Raw genomic sequence first — 16,935 nt, forward strand, 5'->3', positions numbered from 1 at the left:
TGTATAAAATATAATTAGCATTTTATCATGACTTCTAAACATATCTTTTGTGTTCAGTGGAAGAAACCAAGTCATGTAGATGAGTAAATAATTGAACATTTCTTTACAAAAATCATGGTAAAGAACATGTAATGAGCAAAAAAGGTTCTTTCTTTAAGATGACATTTAAAGATATTTTCCACTTTTTCCAACTAAAATAAAAATTTAACTAAAATATTAAAATAAACAGAAAATGTTTTTGTTTTTTGCATTTTTACACTAAAATTACTGTACATTAAAACATTCATTTATTTTACATTTGTGACCCTTGAGCACAAAACCAGTCTTAAGTCGCTGGGGTATATTTGTAGCAATAGCCAAAAATACATTGTATGGGTCAAAATTATTGTAATTTTTTTTATGCCAAAAATCATTAGGATATTAAGTGAAGATCATGTTCCATGAAAATATTTTGTAAATTTCCCACTGTAAATATATCAAAACTTAATTTTTGATTAGTAATATGCATTGCTAAGAACTTCATTTGGATAACTTTAAAGGCCATTTTATCAATATTTTGATTTTTTTTTATTAATTCCAGATTTTCAAATAGTTGTATCTCAGCCAAATATTGTCAGATCCTAACAAACCATACATTAATGGAAAGCTTATTTATTCAGAAAAATTGATCCTTATGACTGGTTTTGTGCTCCAGGGTTACATTTACGTAATGTATTTATGTAAAGGCAGTACAAGAAATACTACCAAAATAAGCTAACTGTTACACCACCGTCACACCATATTTTCCAACCTTTCCCACTTTTTTTTTTTCTTCAACTAGAATTTTAGAATAAATTTAAAATTAAAATAATTAAATAAAATAAATAAATAAAATAATTGCAGGAAGTACTTAAAAACTTAATTTAATCAGTGTTCATACCTGGCACACCCGTCTCGGCCTTCTCCAGACCCGGACCCCCCGCTCGCACCTTACGGGCTCCTCCTTCTCCCAGCGGGCCGACGGTGAACTGGAAGGGGCTTCCCGGCACGTGCTGCCCGCGGTACTGCACGCTCACCGTGTGAACGCCCATCTCGTGAGGTACGAAGCGCACGCAGTAGGTGTGATTTCCCACCGCCACCATCTCAGCCGCTTCCGTGGCTCCCGACGGGCTGCTGACCTGCGCCGAGACGTCCTGGAGGTCGATTCCTGGGGAGAACAGAGAGCAGAAGGACTCTTGTGGGAGCTGACAGAAGAGATGCAGGAACGGCTCTCAGCTGGTCTGACGTCTGCGCTTTCTCAAGGTTTTGCAAGCAACATACAGAGATGAAACTTACAGTGTTCGGGTTTTATTAAAAGGACAGTCATTATTTACTCACCTTCATGTTGCTCCGAACCTGTATGACTGACTTTCTACCATGCAACACAAAAGACTGAAAGCAGCGTGAACATTCGGCTAAACATCTTTTTGTATTCAACGGAAGAAGAGCTAATTTAGTATCATTGCTATACTATTATAATTTCAGTTAATATTTTGAATTTATTTATTTATTTATTTTCTGTTTTCACTTTATTTTTAGTTAAAGTTTTAGTAATTTTGTTTTGGTAATTTGTTTTTGTAATTTTTAAAGAATGCACTGTGTAACAAGCAAAAAAGATGAAGTTAAGATATTTTCCAGTTTTTTTCTATTTAAATAAAATTATATTTAACTATTAAATTTAAAATCTGAATTAGATTTTATTTTTATATTTTCTGCTTTCACTTTAATTTTATTTAAATTTATAGTAATTTTGTTGTGTTTTTTGTATTTTTTATTAGTTTGTTTTTTAAGGAATACATGGTGTAATGAGCAAAAGATGAAATTTAAATTAGATTTTATTTTCATGTAATTTGTTCACTAATTTTAGTTGAAATTTTTGTAATTTTGCTTTTGTTGTTTTTATTTATATTGTCAGATATTTTTTAAAACACATGGTGTAATGAGCAATGAAGATGTAAAGATGTTTTCCCCTCTTTTTAACTAGAAATAAAATGACAAAATATTAAAATTACAATGTGAAGTAATTTTAATCACAAAAAGATGAAATTTAAATTATAGATTTTATTTTCATGTATTGTTCTCACTCATTTTAGTTGAAATTTTTGTAATTTTGCTTTTGTTGTTTTTATTTATATTGTCAGATATTTTTTAAAACACATGGTGTAATGAGCAACGAAGATGTAAAGATGTTTTCCCCTCTTTTTAACTAGAAATAAAATGACAAAATATTAAAATTACAATGTGAAGTAATTTTAATCACAACTTTAATTACTAAGATTTAGTAATTTTGTTGTGTTTTTGTAATATATATATATATTTTTTTTTTTTACTTTTTTTTCCCCCCTGAAAATTACATTAAAATATTTAAAATTTCAAATAGATCGGTTTTTTTTTGTTGTTTTTTTCTTTTAGTTGAAGTTTTAGTAATTTTGTTTTTGTGATTTTTATTCGTCTAGTTTTTTCCCCCTTTTGTTTTAGTTTATTTTTAGTTATTTTAGGGGATAATAGGATAATAAATAATAAACAAATAATTCACCATTTTTATGGAGTTGTAATGAGCAAAAAAGCAGCTCTGGTTCATGCAAACACAAACAGACGTATATCAAAAGCAAGCGCGTTCTGCCAACCTCGTGGTCCACATGCGGCGTGTTTAAAACGCACCCTCCAGCCCTCCGCAGGGCCTTCTCACGGGTGCCGTGCCAATCCTGGTCACCCTCACTCGGCCCACGGTGAAGCGGGTCCACCCTGAGCTGCTCTGACCTTTGACCCCGAGCCGAATAGTGCAGTGGGAGCGATAGATGCCGCGTGAGAGCAACTCACGAGCCAAAGCCAGAAGAAACCAGGTCACTGATAGTCCCAGACGCAGAAAAGACAAGAAAGAAGACAGAAACAAGTGAGGAAAGAGAAAGGACAGAACAAGCAGTGCATCAGGTGAGAAAAACTGAAAAGTGGGGAAAAAGATAATAGAGTGTAGAGGAAGCATGTCTGATATTTGTCTGTATGTCTTTCAATATATGAGCTCAGAGTCGGTCAGGTGAATATGGGATGAAGTGACGGTTTGTGTGGCCTGTATTAGATCACTGCTAACCCTCCATTACAGCGTGGCCTCATTAACCAGAACAAGTCTCAAAAACCACATATGGAAGCAGTCTACATGATCCAGGTTTAGTTTTTACTGGTCAACTAAAGGCCTGTTCACACCAAGAGTGGCGCGAGGCTGACATGACAAAATTTGCATTCTCTAATGTGAAATATAATGGCCAAGTTGTCATTTTCTAAAACTGTGATTTAAAAATATATCTTAAAACATGATAATGATACTGTTTATAATAAAGTTATTGTAATACAGCATATCTAATATATAAATATTTCATTGGTTTATGTATTTGCTTGAAAAAATATGTATGAAAGGCAAAATATGATTTAAAAAAATTATAGAATAAAACTATAATTAAAAATTTTACAATTGGCATTCACATCTATCAAATATCCACCTAACTCTCATATAGTATCTTATTGGATTAATTAATTAAAATGTATATATGTGTGTATATATATATATATATATATATGTGTGTGTGTGTGTGTGTGTGTGTGTGCGTATATATATATATGACTTATTACAATTGACTAATTTATTTAGTCCAAAGATAAAATAAAATTATTAAAAATATTAAAATATTAAAAAATAATAATAATAATAAAAAAGAAAATTCACAGGGCAAATTTACATCTAACCTTCAAGTAGAATCGTACTAGATTGTTTAATTTAAAAAATAATAATTATTTGTGCCAAAAGAAAAGAACATCTATGTAAAAAATTTAAATAGGATTGTTTATTACAATAAATGAATTTATTTCTGCCAAAAGGTAAAATAAATTCTCAATAAATAAATAAAATTCACATCTAATGTGAAACAATTTTACATTAAATTTTTTTTTTTGAATATTGAATATTGTCACTTGAGCTAGAAAATGACTAACATCATCTTTTTAAACACTGTTTGTGCTTGTTAGCATTACTATTCAAGCGAAATGAGGAGAAAACGGCCCTCTCTCACACAAAAAGACATTTCAGACTACGCCAACACTCATACTGGAAGTGCAGATTTAGCAAACCGCCTCGACCGCCAAGTAACACACTTCACATGAATGAGGCAGCGTTTCCGTCAGCGCGAGACGCGTGTTAGCATCACGTACCGCTAACGTGACTGATGGAAAATCAAAGCAGACACTTCAATGCCTTCAGCACGGCCTGCATATATCGTCTTGTTTCACAGAGCCATGTGTTTTTGCTCAAGTACGGAGACTCGATGCTTTAACACATGATGTGAGCCAGCAGAACAACCGCACGTTCAGTTGTTTTGTGCTTTTTGGTTGGCGTTCCTGTCGGAGACTGAGCTACAGTGTGTTAAACAAGCCAATAAACCAAGCCTTCTGACAAAGTGGATGAAATGGTAAATAATTCACGCCTAATCTACATTAAAACTGGATTGGATTTTAACAGGAACCTGAATGAGGACAGACGTGCGCTTGACATCTTCATTGACGTGATCTGAGGAACTTTCATACCTGGGATCTTCAGGTTGAGATCACAAACACTTCCAACACTAGCGACGGAAGCGGCTTTCTGACGGCGAGTGATGCTCTCGCGGATACGACCTTCTCCGCTCACTTTCACGCTGAACGGACTTCCTGTGAACACAGAGGTGCAATAAAAGTCACACAGTGACAGGAATAAGCAAACTAGAAATCTCTTCTGCTCATCAAGCGTGCATTTATTTGATCAAGGAATACAGTAAAAAACTGTAAAATTGTGAATTATTATTACAATTCAAAATAAGTGTTTCCTTTTTGTGAATATTTTTAAAATGTAATTTATTTCTGTGATCAAAACTGCATTTTCAGCATCATTACTCCAGTCTTCAGTGTCACATGATCTTCAGAAATCAGTATAATATGCTGATATGCTTCTTAAGAAACATTTGTTATTATCAATGATGAAAACAGTTTTTGCTGGTTCATATTTATGTGGAAACTGCAATACATTTTATTTTTCAGGATTCTTTGATGAATAGAAAGTTCAAAAGAACAGCATTTATTCTAAATAAAAATCTTTTGTAGAATTTTGTAAAATAAAAGTGTTTTTACTGTCATCATATAAAATTCAAATAATCTGTAAACGGGTCAAATTACACCTGTATGTATATATATATATATATATATAAGGTGTAAATAAATGTAAATATAAAAAATTTTGTTTATTTACTTGACAAAGAAAAATACAATGATTAAAGAATTATTTAAAAATAAATGAAAAAAAATCTATCATCCATCAACCTTCAAGTAGTATCTTTGTTTAATTTATTAAAAAAAAAGGATTCATTTATTTGTGCAGAAAGAAAAAAAAACATAAAAAATAAAATAGGATTGTTTCATTTATTACAATAAATTAATTTATTTGAGCCAAAAGGTAAAATGACTCATAAAATAATTAAATGATAGATTAAAAAAAAATAGAACAAAATAAAATTCACATCTAGTGTGAAGCAATTTTTTTGAACAGTTTGGTCTCTTTTGAAGAATATAGTCACTTGCGCTAGAAAATGACTAATATCACGCTTAATACTCCATTTTGAATACTGCCAAATAATCTATAAACAGGTCAAATTACACCTTATTTGGAGCACATTATAAATTATATATAAGGTTTGAATGATGCTTTGAGCAGCATCATCTCTTACCTGGGACGTGCTCTTCTGCAAATCTGATGGACACGATGTATGTGCCCGGCTCAGAAGGACAATATGAGACGCCACAAGTGCCGTCCTCCATGTCCTCTGTCTGTATGTCCACCTTACTGGGACCCTCGATGGACAGCGCCAAACCGCCATAACCTACGAAGACCGTTATGAGATTAGATGCATCATACTACTAACGTTAATAGAAATGCTACCTGAATGCATGAGAAATGAATGCAGTCTTGATCCAACAAGACCAATTATGACAAGTTTAAAAGTGAGTGATATATATTAAGGACTAATTGTATAAATATTTCAAGTTCTTTGGGTAAGTTGGAAATAATTTGCCGCTGTGGTACCAATTACCAGTTTTTTCTTTCTCATTTCCAGCTTTGAGCTGCTCTGCACAACCTGTTTGGATTATATTCTTAGCAATGAAGTGGATTTGAGAGCTTGAGAAAACATCATTAAGGGCCAGACGTTTGGCAGACGTGGTTTATTCAGTGCTTATGTAGCTCGGTTAGGAAGAAACACCTGCTCTGAACAGAAGTCATTTTCTACATTTAACATGAATATCTTTGTTATAAAGGAAGAGATGTGAGAGGAAGCACCCACATTCTGTAACGTTATGGTTATAAGCTCAAATCAAGCCTCTTATGTGTGGGAAACATTTATATCATCTGCTTTTGGGAAAGAAGTTGATCTGCAGTAGCAGAGCAGTAAAGTTCTGGTTGCTTGGTTACTTAACTCATGAAAACTCTCAAAACTCTCAAAACTATGATATTTGATTGTCTAGATATGTTTTGAGGTGGGACTCAGAAAGAAAGAAAAATATAAAGAAACAACAACAACAACAATAATTATAATATTTTGAAATAAAATTATTTGTATTAAATAAATGAAATAATAATAATAAACACTAAAATAAATTATTAAAATTAAATTAAATAAAATATATTATTTTTTAAATAAATTAGATATTACTGATTGCTATTGTGTGTTGTTGTTATTAACAATATAACTTAAAGATAATTAATCAAACAAACAATAGTTATTAAACACATCTAATAATTCATAATAATAAAACAATAATTAAATGTATAACAAATATACCAACAACAATAGTTAAACAAATTAATTAAACAAATAATAATAATATTAGCTATTATTATGATGATGATTATTATATTATTAAATTAAAAGATCAATAATTGTTATAATTAAATATATAAATAAAAAAGATGATGATTATGATAATGATGATTATAATAATAATAGCTATTATTATTAAATTAATTAGTAAACAAATAATTAATAACCATAGCTATTACGTTGATGATGACTATTAAAATAAAGGAATTATATAACTTAAAAAGATGACATCGACGATAATAGCCATTATTAAAATTTATTACAACTATTAACTATTATTAAAATTAATATATATATGATGATGATGATTATTAAAATAAAATAATTAATAATTGTCAAAATTAAATGTATAAATAAAAATATGATGATGATGACAACGATAATAGTAGCTATTATTATTAAAATAATAAGAAGAAAGAAAGAAAGAAAGAAAAAGAAAATTCTGTCATTAGCTGACGGTAGCCATTGACTTCCATAGTACTTTTTTCTATACTATGAAAGTCAATGGCTACCGTCAACTGTTTGGTTACCAACATTCTTCAAAATATACTCCGTTTCGTTCAACAGAAGAAAGAAACTCATAGAGGTTTGGAACAATGTGAGGATGAGTAAATGATGCCAGAATTTTCATTTTTGGATGACTGTCCCTTTAATGTGAGAATAAAACTGTTTTCTCTCACCAGCTTCCCTTGTGTCCACCACAAAGTCGGCCATCTCGAATGTGCTTCCCTCCACCAGACCCTGACCGAAGACTTTGACTCTGCTGGAGTCTCCGATCTCAGACTGGACCACCATGATGGTGATGGGGCTGTTAGGAACGTGCCGGCCGTTCTTCTTGATGCTCACCAGGTGCTCTCCAACTTCTCTTGGGATGAAGGAAATGCCTGAAGAGGAAACGACCAACCATGTGTTATCAAAACCAAAGTCACAGTCCGCAGAAAGAATCAGTGCACACACTCCAGACCTACCGATGTGGTTGTTGGGCTGCCTCTTGAGCAAACAGGGCTCGTCGCGACCAGACGGGGCTTTGATGCTCGCGGTGAGCAGACTGAGATCCGTCTCGTTGATATCCAGAGAGAAATCTGCAGCGGAGCCCAGCTTGACCTGGGACTTCCTCTTATTGTCCTCTGAAGAGACCAAAAACAGATCAATAAATGTCACGATCTTACTAGAGAAGTCAAGTAGACTAACTAGATAACTACACCGTAAAGGTAGGTTCCTTTACTACAAACAGAGAAAAACTGTAATCATGTAATTTCATGCAATTTTACAGTAAAACACTGTTTAATGCACAGCTTTTGGAAGTGAAAAAGGACTAGTCATCTTATAATATATAGTGAATAAAAAACGGGAAAAAAATGACATTCCCAGAATTCCCTGTGTGACACTTCACATTTGATGGTTTTTCACCGTTTACTTCTTAGCTTTTTCTTATCAGTTATGTACATTAGGGTTTTGTGTTACATCATCTGTTGTTAAATTAACAGTAAATGGTGTTTTGTATTTGTGCATCTTCTATATATATATATATATATATATATACACACACAGTATAGTAAGTATTTAGTAAAGAAGATGATGATGATGATGATGATGATGATAATAATAATAATAAGCAAATACATTTTACAAAATAAATAACAATAGCTATTATTATTATTATTACTAAATAAAATGAATTATTAAATCTATACACAAAATGATAAGTTATCGAATGAATGAAAGATTAATCAATAAAATAGCTTATTTTTATTATTATAATCATTGATTAACTGTTATTAAATAATAATAATAATAATAAGCAAAAATAAAAACAAAATAACATTTAAAAATGTAACTTTAAAAAAAATTATTATCAGTAATTAATCATGAATTAACTGTTATTAAATAATAATAATAATAATAATAATAAACATTATTAAAAATAATATCTATCATCATTCAATAAAATTACCAATTATTATTAAATAAATATATAAATAAAATATGATAGTTATCGAATGAATGAAAGAAAGAAAACAGCTATTATCATGATTAATAATAATAAATAAAATAACATAAAATAACAACGATAATAATAATAATAATTATTATTATTATTAAATAAAAATAAATTAAATGTATAATAACTACAGCTAGTATTAATAAATTAATATTTGTATATTATATTATTATTGTAATATTTATATTATATTACATACAGTGCATTCAGGCTATATATTTTTTTACCAGTAAGTCGCTTTGGATAAAAGTGTCTGCTAAATGCATAAATTATTATTAATTATTAAAATTAATTGATTAATTATATTTAATGCATTATTTTAGTGTCGTGTGTTACCATGCTGGTGTTTTGTATTTGTTCATCTTCTATACATTAGTATTTGTGTCAGCTTGTGATGAACTTTGATTCATCAGGTGTCTTTCTCCATACCAGTTGTGCATTTTTTAATGGCTGTCAGTATTTTATAAAGGTATTAATGTTACAAATCAGTTAATGAAGTAAGTTTTGTAAATTTAAGGTAATTCCGTAAATCCCAAAATGTTCCTATTGTATTTACGGTAAAGCTCTTGCTGCTGCTTTAATTACTGTAAATGTCACAGCTGTTTTCTTTTTGAACCGTTCACCTGTGATCCTGGCGGTGAAGGGGCTTCCTGCGATGTGTTTGTCATTGTATCTGACGAGTATATTGTAATCTCCAGGCAGTGTGGGCAGGTATGAAACCGTGCAAGTGCCGTCTTTGTTGTCCACACAGTTGATCTCAGCCTTGGATGGACCTTCAATGGCCAAATCAAGGCCGCCTGATGCAAAACACAAAACAACACAGTTTTCAGAGAAATGTTATTTATATGGCCTGCGTAGCCATGACGTGTTCATACACACCGTCAGACGCATCTTCAGTGTAGATGGTGAACATGGCGGTTTTATTGGCAGTCCCACAGACCAGACCCGGGCCGTACGCCGTCACGTTAGGACTGTTTGAGCTGTTGACGTAGAACTGCAGAGGACTCTCTGATACGAAAACAAACAAGCACTGAATACAATGACAGAAACATACATGCAACAGAATGAGGCGAAGCAGGTGCTGAACATGAGTGTTTTAAGAATTAGAAATTATTCGCAGAGGTGTTTTGGTAATGCCATATACGTTGTTTATACAAAAGCATATGTGCAAACAACATATCTCCTTTTTTCCTTTAAGTTAACAGTAGTTGAGTGAACTTCACAAAGAAATGCCTGGATATATTTCACCCCAAAATAAAAACAACAAACAGAAAATATACATATTATATGTAGAAAATAAGAGCGAAATTTGGGAAATGAAAATGAAATTGGCCTGTGATTACAAGGAACATACAAATTATCCTTTTAATAATAATTTTAATAATTTTAATTATATTTTTTAAACAATTTAAATCATGTCTTTTTTCTCTATTTTTCTTTTCTTTCATTTTGGGATGAAATATTACCTGGAGAGTTTTTGTGTGATTAACAGAGAAATCTGGAATAATTACAATAATATTAATATATTGTCATTATTTTTTATAACAAACGTGCCTTCATTTTGTGTGTCTTTGTCTGTGTTGTTTGTTTATAGGTTCAAATATATATGTTTTATTTGTTGCTTATTTGCGAATAAGAAAACCCAATTAAAAAAATCTGAAACAATAAAATGTATATTTAATTGAAAAAAAGGAACAGGTTATAAATATAATGGGCAATATTGTTGTATATTATTTTAATAATAAAATGTATTATTATTTATTATGAGAAACCAACAAAAAATCATTTACAAATAAATAAATAAAATAAAACAAAACAATGCAAAGTAAAATAAAAGTAAAAAAATAAATAAATAAAATATAAAATAAAAGTATTGAAAAATCATGCAAAACAATACGTTTAATCAGAATCTGGATAACCTCATGTAGACTTGTAGGCACTCCTAACAGAGTGATTCAACTCTATAACACATTCTTCCTGCCTTATATGGAGAAATGAACCCATCAGATGAGGCTCGACTCTCACGTTCATGTGATATTGACTGAACTTTCTGATGGCACTGGTCCAGCGACTGGAAAACACCAAACTCCAGCCTTAAAACAAGCACCTACATGAGGATCTGCAGCAACACAAGAGCTCCTCACAGATTCCTCACGGCTGAAGTCACCATGAGATCTTTCACCACGCTAAATAAATCAGCCTAAATCTACTGAAAGGTGAAGCCTTCTCAACCTTCACCCAAACGCTCCCATGCAGCTCTGGGACTGAACCGAAGGCCTTAAAACAAATCCTGACAGCACATTCATCACACAGACTGTACGGCTCACTCTCACGCACACTTATGCACCTTTGTTCCAGTAGCTAGTATTAAGGGGTTAGTTCACCGAAAAATACAAAAAATCCTGTCATTTACTCATGTCATTCTGAACCCATATGACTTTCTATCTTTAGCACAAAATGAGATGCTTAGCAGAATGTCCAAGCTCTTTGCTGTGCAACAAAAGGTCACCATATGCTTTCATAATATGGAAAATTGCAGCAAAATCACACTAAAACTCATACGGGTTGAAGGTGAGCAAATGTTGACATTTTGTTTTTGTGTGAAATATTTCATAAACAGCAAAACAAACAAACAAACAAAAAACACTTTTGTATAGAAAAGAAATGGACATTTAAATGAAAATTTCTATTTCTTTTCTAAAAAAAAGAAAGAAAGAAAATTAAGCCTTTTTATTACCATTAGGATTTTCTTTTTTGCATTGTTATACTACCAGAAAATTACACTTAAAATAATTTAAATAATTTAAATGATACTTTTAAATAAATTTAAATATTTCATAAACTGCCAAAGGAAAAAAAATGTATACAAAATTAAATGAAATTTATATTTCTTTCCTAAAAATAGACAATTAAGCCCTTTTATTCTAATTGAGATTTTTTTTGCATTCTGCTATACGGCCACAATGTTATACTTTTAAAATAATTTAAATATATTTTAATTAATTTAATTTTACTGTGATATACTTCCAGAAAGTTATAGTTTAAAAATAATTTAATTTACTTTTAAACAATTTAATTATTTCATAAAGTAAATATAGTAATGAGAAATTTCAATTTCTTTTCTAAAAAAAAAGAAAAGAAAATTAAACATTTTTAGGCCTATTAAGATTTATTTGCAATGTGGTATACTACCACAAAGTTATACTTTTAAAATCATTTAAATTAGAATTTTAAAACAATTTAAATAATTCATTTTTTCCCTTTGATTTGGGGTGAAATATAATAATTAATAAAATATATATTGAATTATATTTATACGTTTTTATGAAGTCAACAGTTTATATTTTAATAATAACAATAATAATAATGAACAGCAGTTTTGATGTTGTATTATGAACAGATGGCGTCTGACCTGGGATGTGTGTCCCGTTGTATTTAATGTGCATTTCATGGAGTCCAGCCTCTGTGGGCGCGTACTTCACCGTGACGGTCCCGTCTTTGTTGTCGATGATCTCCGGTTGGGCGGTTTTACCTGACGGCATGTGAACCTCACCTGGAAGACAAACATTAAGAGTTTAGATTATGGTTTAGAACAAATATCACTGCTGATATACAGGTCAACACTTCTAGTGTGAAATGCCTTATGAGTGAATGTCACAGAATGGAAAATGTCTAGTATATTTCATGTCCAAAAAATATATGATTACTATTATTATACTATTATATTATTTTGTTTAAAAAAAATTATATATAGATAGACAGAACGATAGATAGAATGATAGAACGATAGATAGAACGATAGAATGAATGATAGTCCCCTTTTTAATTTTGGGGTAAAATATGACCCTAATATGTTTTTTTTTTGTGCTGTTGGTTTCACAAAACCCTTCAATTTAAGAAAACCCTTTAATTTGTCTCAAACTTACACGCAGTTAATAAGAGTTTTCTTAACGTAAGAGGTTTTGTGCAATCCCTCACCTGTGATTTCCCCCGTCCTAAAGGTGAAGGGAATCACCATATCGAAAGGCCTGTACCCCGTCCCGTTCACACTGTTGGCAGGAATATACGCGCCATCTGTAACCTGTGAGGCAGAAATCTGAGTAAATGAGAGCGGACGCTACAAACACATCCGTTACAACGGCCTGTCAAACATTCCACATTTAGTCAGTCTGTGCGATCCATTCTGAAAGCCAGAGCGCTGTGGACGAGAAAAGACATTAACAGCCCAGTGAATCAGCCACAGCAGAAGACAAACGTGTGTTAGACACCAAACGCTGGAAGACAGAGATCGGCCCCCGGCACACCTGACAAAGCAAAGAGAGGAGAAAAATCCCCGAAACCATGGTAAACATCTGAGAAACAAGAAGAATGATAGTGTGCATAGAAGGAAACATGTTGAGACACCTAAGACAGATAAACGACACCAGGAAGATGCATTACTGATAAATGACACTTTCTCTTTTACCCCATTTCACCTGGAGGGAATGAGGTAATCACTACGACGAGACTTACAACTGTGTGTTACTCTATCAGTACCAAATCAAAACCTAGTGAGCTGACTAACTAGACAGCACTTTAGGGGACTATAATAGCTCAATTATGCTCTCTAATATGCTTCATTTCAGTGTCTTCTAAGTGTCCTTAACTAAGAAGCCAACCCCAGAATTTATAAATGCATCCCAAATTATAAATAAACCATTCAATACTGACAACAATCACTAAAAATAGTTAAATATAAATACATTTGACTGTTTTACCTATATTTTGGTTTTACATATAATACTGCTCAAAGATTTGGGGCTGGTAAGATTTCTGCTTTTGAAGGAAGTCTCATCTGCTCACCAAGGCTGCATTTATTTGATTAAAAACGCAGTAAAAACAGTAAAATTTTGAAATATTATTAGAATTTAAAATAATTGCTTTCTATGTGAAAATATTGTAAAATGTAATTTATTTCTGTGATCAAAGCTGAATTTTCAGCATCATTACTCCAGTCTTCAGTGTCACATGATCTTCAGAAATCATTCTAATATGCTGATTTGAAACATTTCTTATTATCAATGTAGAATTTTTGTGGAAACGGTGATACATTTTATCTTTCAGGATTCTTTGATGAATATAAAGTTCAAAAGAACAGGATTTATTTGAAACAGAAATCATTTGCAACATTATAAATGCCTTTACGGTCACTTTTGCTTAAATGAATGCACCTTTGTGGAATAAAAGTATTAATTTCTTACATTTTTGTGAACAGTAGTGTATATTTTTAAAGCCAAGAGTGTCAAGCGTTTCACAGATCTGCTTTGTGGTTTTGGAAATGACGTCTCTTAAACTTTATGAACAAAACTACATGAGGGCGGGAGAGTTCTGCACAGACTGAGGTTAATGTCTTAATAATGACCAATCTAAACCCGGTGTCTGCTCCAAACAAAACTAGATCAGTCTAAACACACAGGCGTAGAGTTTCCCTCTGCTTCTGTCATCAATGCAGCGCACTAGTGGGAAATCCAGAGCGTGTTCAAGACTAATCAACGAGAGAGAGGGAGGAAACAACTCCATTCATTCCCTGCAAAAAACAATGCTGGAGTGGACAAAAACGAGGAGGAACTGAACAGAAACGCCGTTAAAAAGGTCAAGAAAAGACATCAGGACAGAGAGGAGACCGGCTGGAAGCTGGAGTTCAGTGCAAAGGCTGAAAGAGAGCGAAGGGTGACGGGGTGAGACGCGTGTCTTTGTACCCAGGGCTGGAAGCCGACGCCTGGTGCTGCCTTTTGCTGTTGGACTGACTGCTGCTGCTGCATCATGGGAACTTCATCTGTTGCCTGGGAAATGATATGTATGGACATGAAATTTCAGATACATGAGGAACACAAAGAAACATACTAAAACACACACGGCAGATTAGGCCAATCCTGTTGGAAATGAGTTGTTGCTGCTGCGGTGGTAACAGAACTCCATGTGTTACTGTGCTAACAGATTAACATTATAACTATAACGAAGTCAAACAGTTTACATAAACATCTGCTATCGCCCCTGAGTAGGGCTGCACAATTTGGATTGTTTCTGTTAAAAACTGTGATTGTGATTAAAAATAATTATTAAAAATAAATAAAAAATAAAATTTTGCCCAGAATTATGTAATAATATATTAATCTGACTATGAAATAATAATAATAATAAATATTCAATAGTCATATTGATATATAATTACAACATTTTTGGCCAAATTGTGCAGCAATTGAAAATGAAAACTAAATTAATTAATTAATGCAGCTATACACTAAATATATATTTTATGATTTTTTTAAATTTTACAGTAGAATATATTACACTAATTTTATTATTATTAATAATAATACTAATAATATTTAATCATCATATTGATATATAATACCCAATTTTTTTTTGCCAAACAGCACCAACTGAAAATGAAACAAAAAGTAAATAAAATAATAATACAGCTATAAACAACATGTAAATATTAAAAATTTAACCTTATATTGTAAAATTGTTGTACATTTTTTTACAGTAAAATATATTACACTAGTAATCTTTCTTATTGTTTAATAGTTTAATTTACTACTATTATTATTATTATTATTATTAATTTTGTAATATTATTTACCATTATGATTTCTTTTTATTATTATTAATAATAAAACTACTAAAAAATAAGGAATATTACTGCTGTAATATATTTTACTGTAAAATAAAATAGAGTATTAAAGAAAAAACTAAATTTTACGATAAACATTTAACTTTTAAATTCTAATACTTACAGCTGCCTTAAACAGTGCATGTATTTAATTAAATCACAGCCATATCGCCATTTCAATTTATTGTGCAGCTCTGAGAATGCATTATGTTTTTAATTGTGTTATGAATTACGCTTTGAGACAGTCAGAAATCAAAGATGCATGAAATCGAGCTTGCATTGCTAGAAGCGTTTGCGTGTATGTTTCGGGCCTAAATCAAAACCTTACCGTAACGTCACGAGATATGAAAACATTAGTGAAAAGAGTGCGATCATTTGTCTTGATAATGCAAAGAAACTACATCTTAACACAGGAAGAGCCCATACGAGCTGAAGCAATGAACTCCAGATGAGGATATAATGACACAAAGCGCTGAACCTTTCAAACCAGCCCGTATCTATTCCAGCGCCTTAAAACCTCAAGTCTAATCTTTAAAAAAAAAAAAAAAAAAACCAAATATGGTTCTCCTTAAGAGCTGATGTTATCAGCGTTTGCTTCTCACCATGACTTTGAAGGGGCTCCTGGGGATGTTCTCCCCTCCAAAGCGCACGTAAATAACATAGGTCCCGAGTTTAGGAGCCGTGTAGAAGATGTCAAAGGTCCCGTCCACATTCTCGATGACTTCAGCTTCCACCTCAGTGCCATCTGGAGTGACGACGATGCAGGAGACCTTGCCCTTCCCTGCTCCTTTAGTGTTCACCACAAACCCGACCTCCTCTCCGATTCCGATGGTCGGCCCAATGCCAGGTCCTGCAGGACACAGATCCGATGCTCGTGTATGAGTGATTGCATCGGTGAACATTTACTAAAGGACTGTTTTTGGAGATTTCACTCCCATTACAGAAACATTTCCTCTTGGTGTGTTTTCAATTTTGAAATCTGAGATTGTTGTGATTTAAAAGCTTTTAACAGATTTTAAGGTCAGTTGTTATTGTGGCGGAACATGTTTTGAATATACGTTTTTTTCTCCCACTTATCTGTTTAAGTTTGGTCAAGTTGGTCGAGATTTGTAAATATATAAATTAGTAATATTCAGCACAAATTAGTATTTTGACCTTCTATTACAAAAAAATACTAGAAGCTCAAGAGGACCTAAAATCTAATCTTTGTATTCAAACTAAAAAGCATTTCCAAAAAGAAAATCCAAACCACATATAAATGTGGTTTGAATCATAAAAAAAAAATAATAATGTATTTTTTCATAGTTATTCAGCCTACAAATGAGAAAGATTTGCTTCATGTCTAAAAAAATAAAAAATGTTAAAAA

The 16,935-nt window shown here is 32.0% G+C and overlaps 1 protein-coding gene across 2 annotated transcripts in view; it reads right to left on the reverse strand.

Moving 5' to 3' along the window:
- Window positions 1-16,935, reverse strand: part of flnba (filamin B a) — a 94,479-nt gene that overhangs the window by 9,312 nt on the left and 68,232 nt on the right. The window contains exons 28-38 of one of the 2 annotated variants that reach the window (XM_016518402.1): window positions 16,171-16,418; window positions 14,652-14,735; window positions 12,892-12,994; window positions 12,326-12,466; window positions 9,793-9,921; window positions 9,537-9,710; window positions 7,880-8,038; window positions 7,592-7,795; window positions 5,763-5,915; window positions 4,591-4,713; window positions 920-1,186 (exon numbers count right to left, since the gene is read on the reverse strand). In XM_016518402.1, the coding sequence (XP_016373888.1) occupies window positions 920-1,186; window positions 4,591-4,713; window positions 5,763-5,915; window positions 7,592-7,795; window positions 7,880-8,038; window positions 9,537-9,710; window positions 9,793-9,921; window positions 12,326-12,466; window positions 12,892-12,994; window positions 14,652-14,735; window positions 16,171-16,418 (1,785 nt within the window). The remainder of the gene's footprint in view (window positions 1-919; window positions 1,187-4,590; window positions 4,714-5,762; window positions 5,916-7,591; window positions 7,796-7,879; window positions 8,039-9,536; window positions 9,711-9,792; window positions 9,922-12,325; window positions 12,467-12,891; window positions 12,995-14,651; window positions 14,736-16,170; window positions 16,419-16,935) is intronic. The other variant, XM_016518403.1, reaches the window with a different exon arrangement.

The sequence above is a fragment of the Sinocyclocheilus rhinocerous genome, unplaced genomic scaffold (genome assembly GCF_001515625.1).
Source record: "Sinocyclocheilus rhinocerous isolate Xijiao unplaced genomic scaffold, SAMN03320098_v1.1 scaffold147, whole genome shotgun sequence".
NCBI lineage: Eukaryota > Metazoa > Chordata > Actinopteri > Cypriniformes > Cyprinidae > Sinocyclocheilus > Sinocyclocheilus rhinocerous.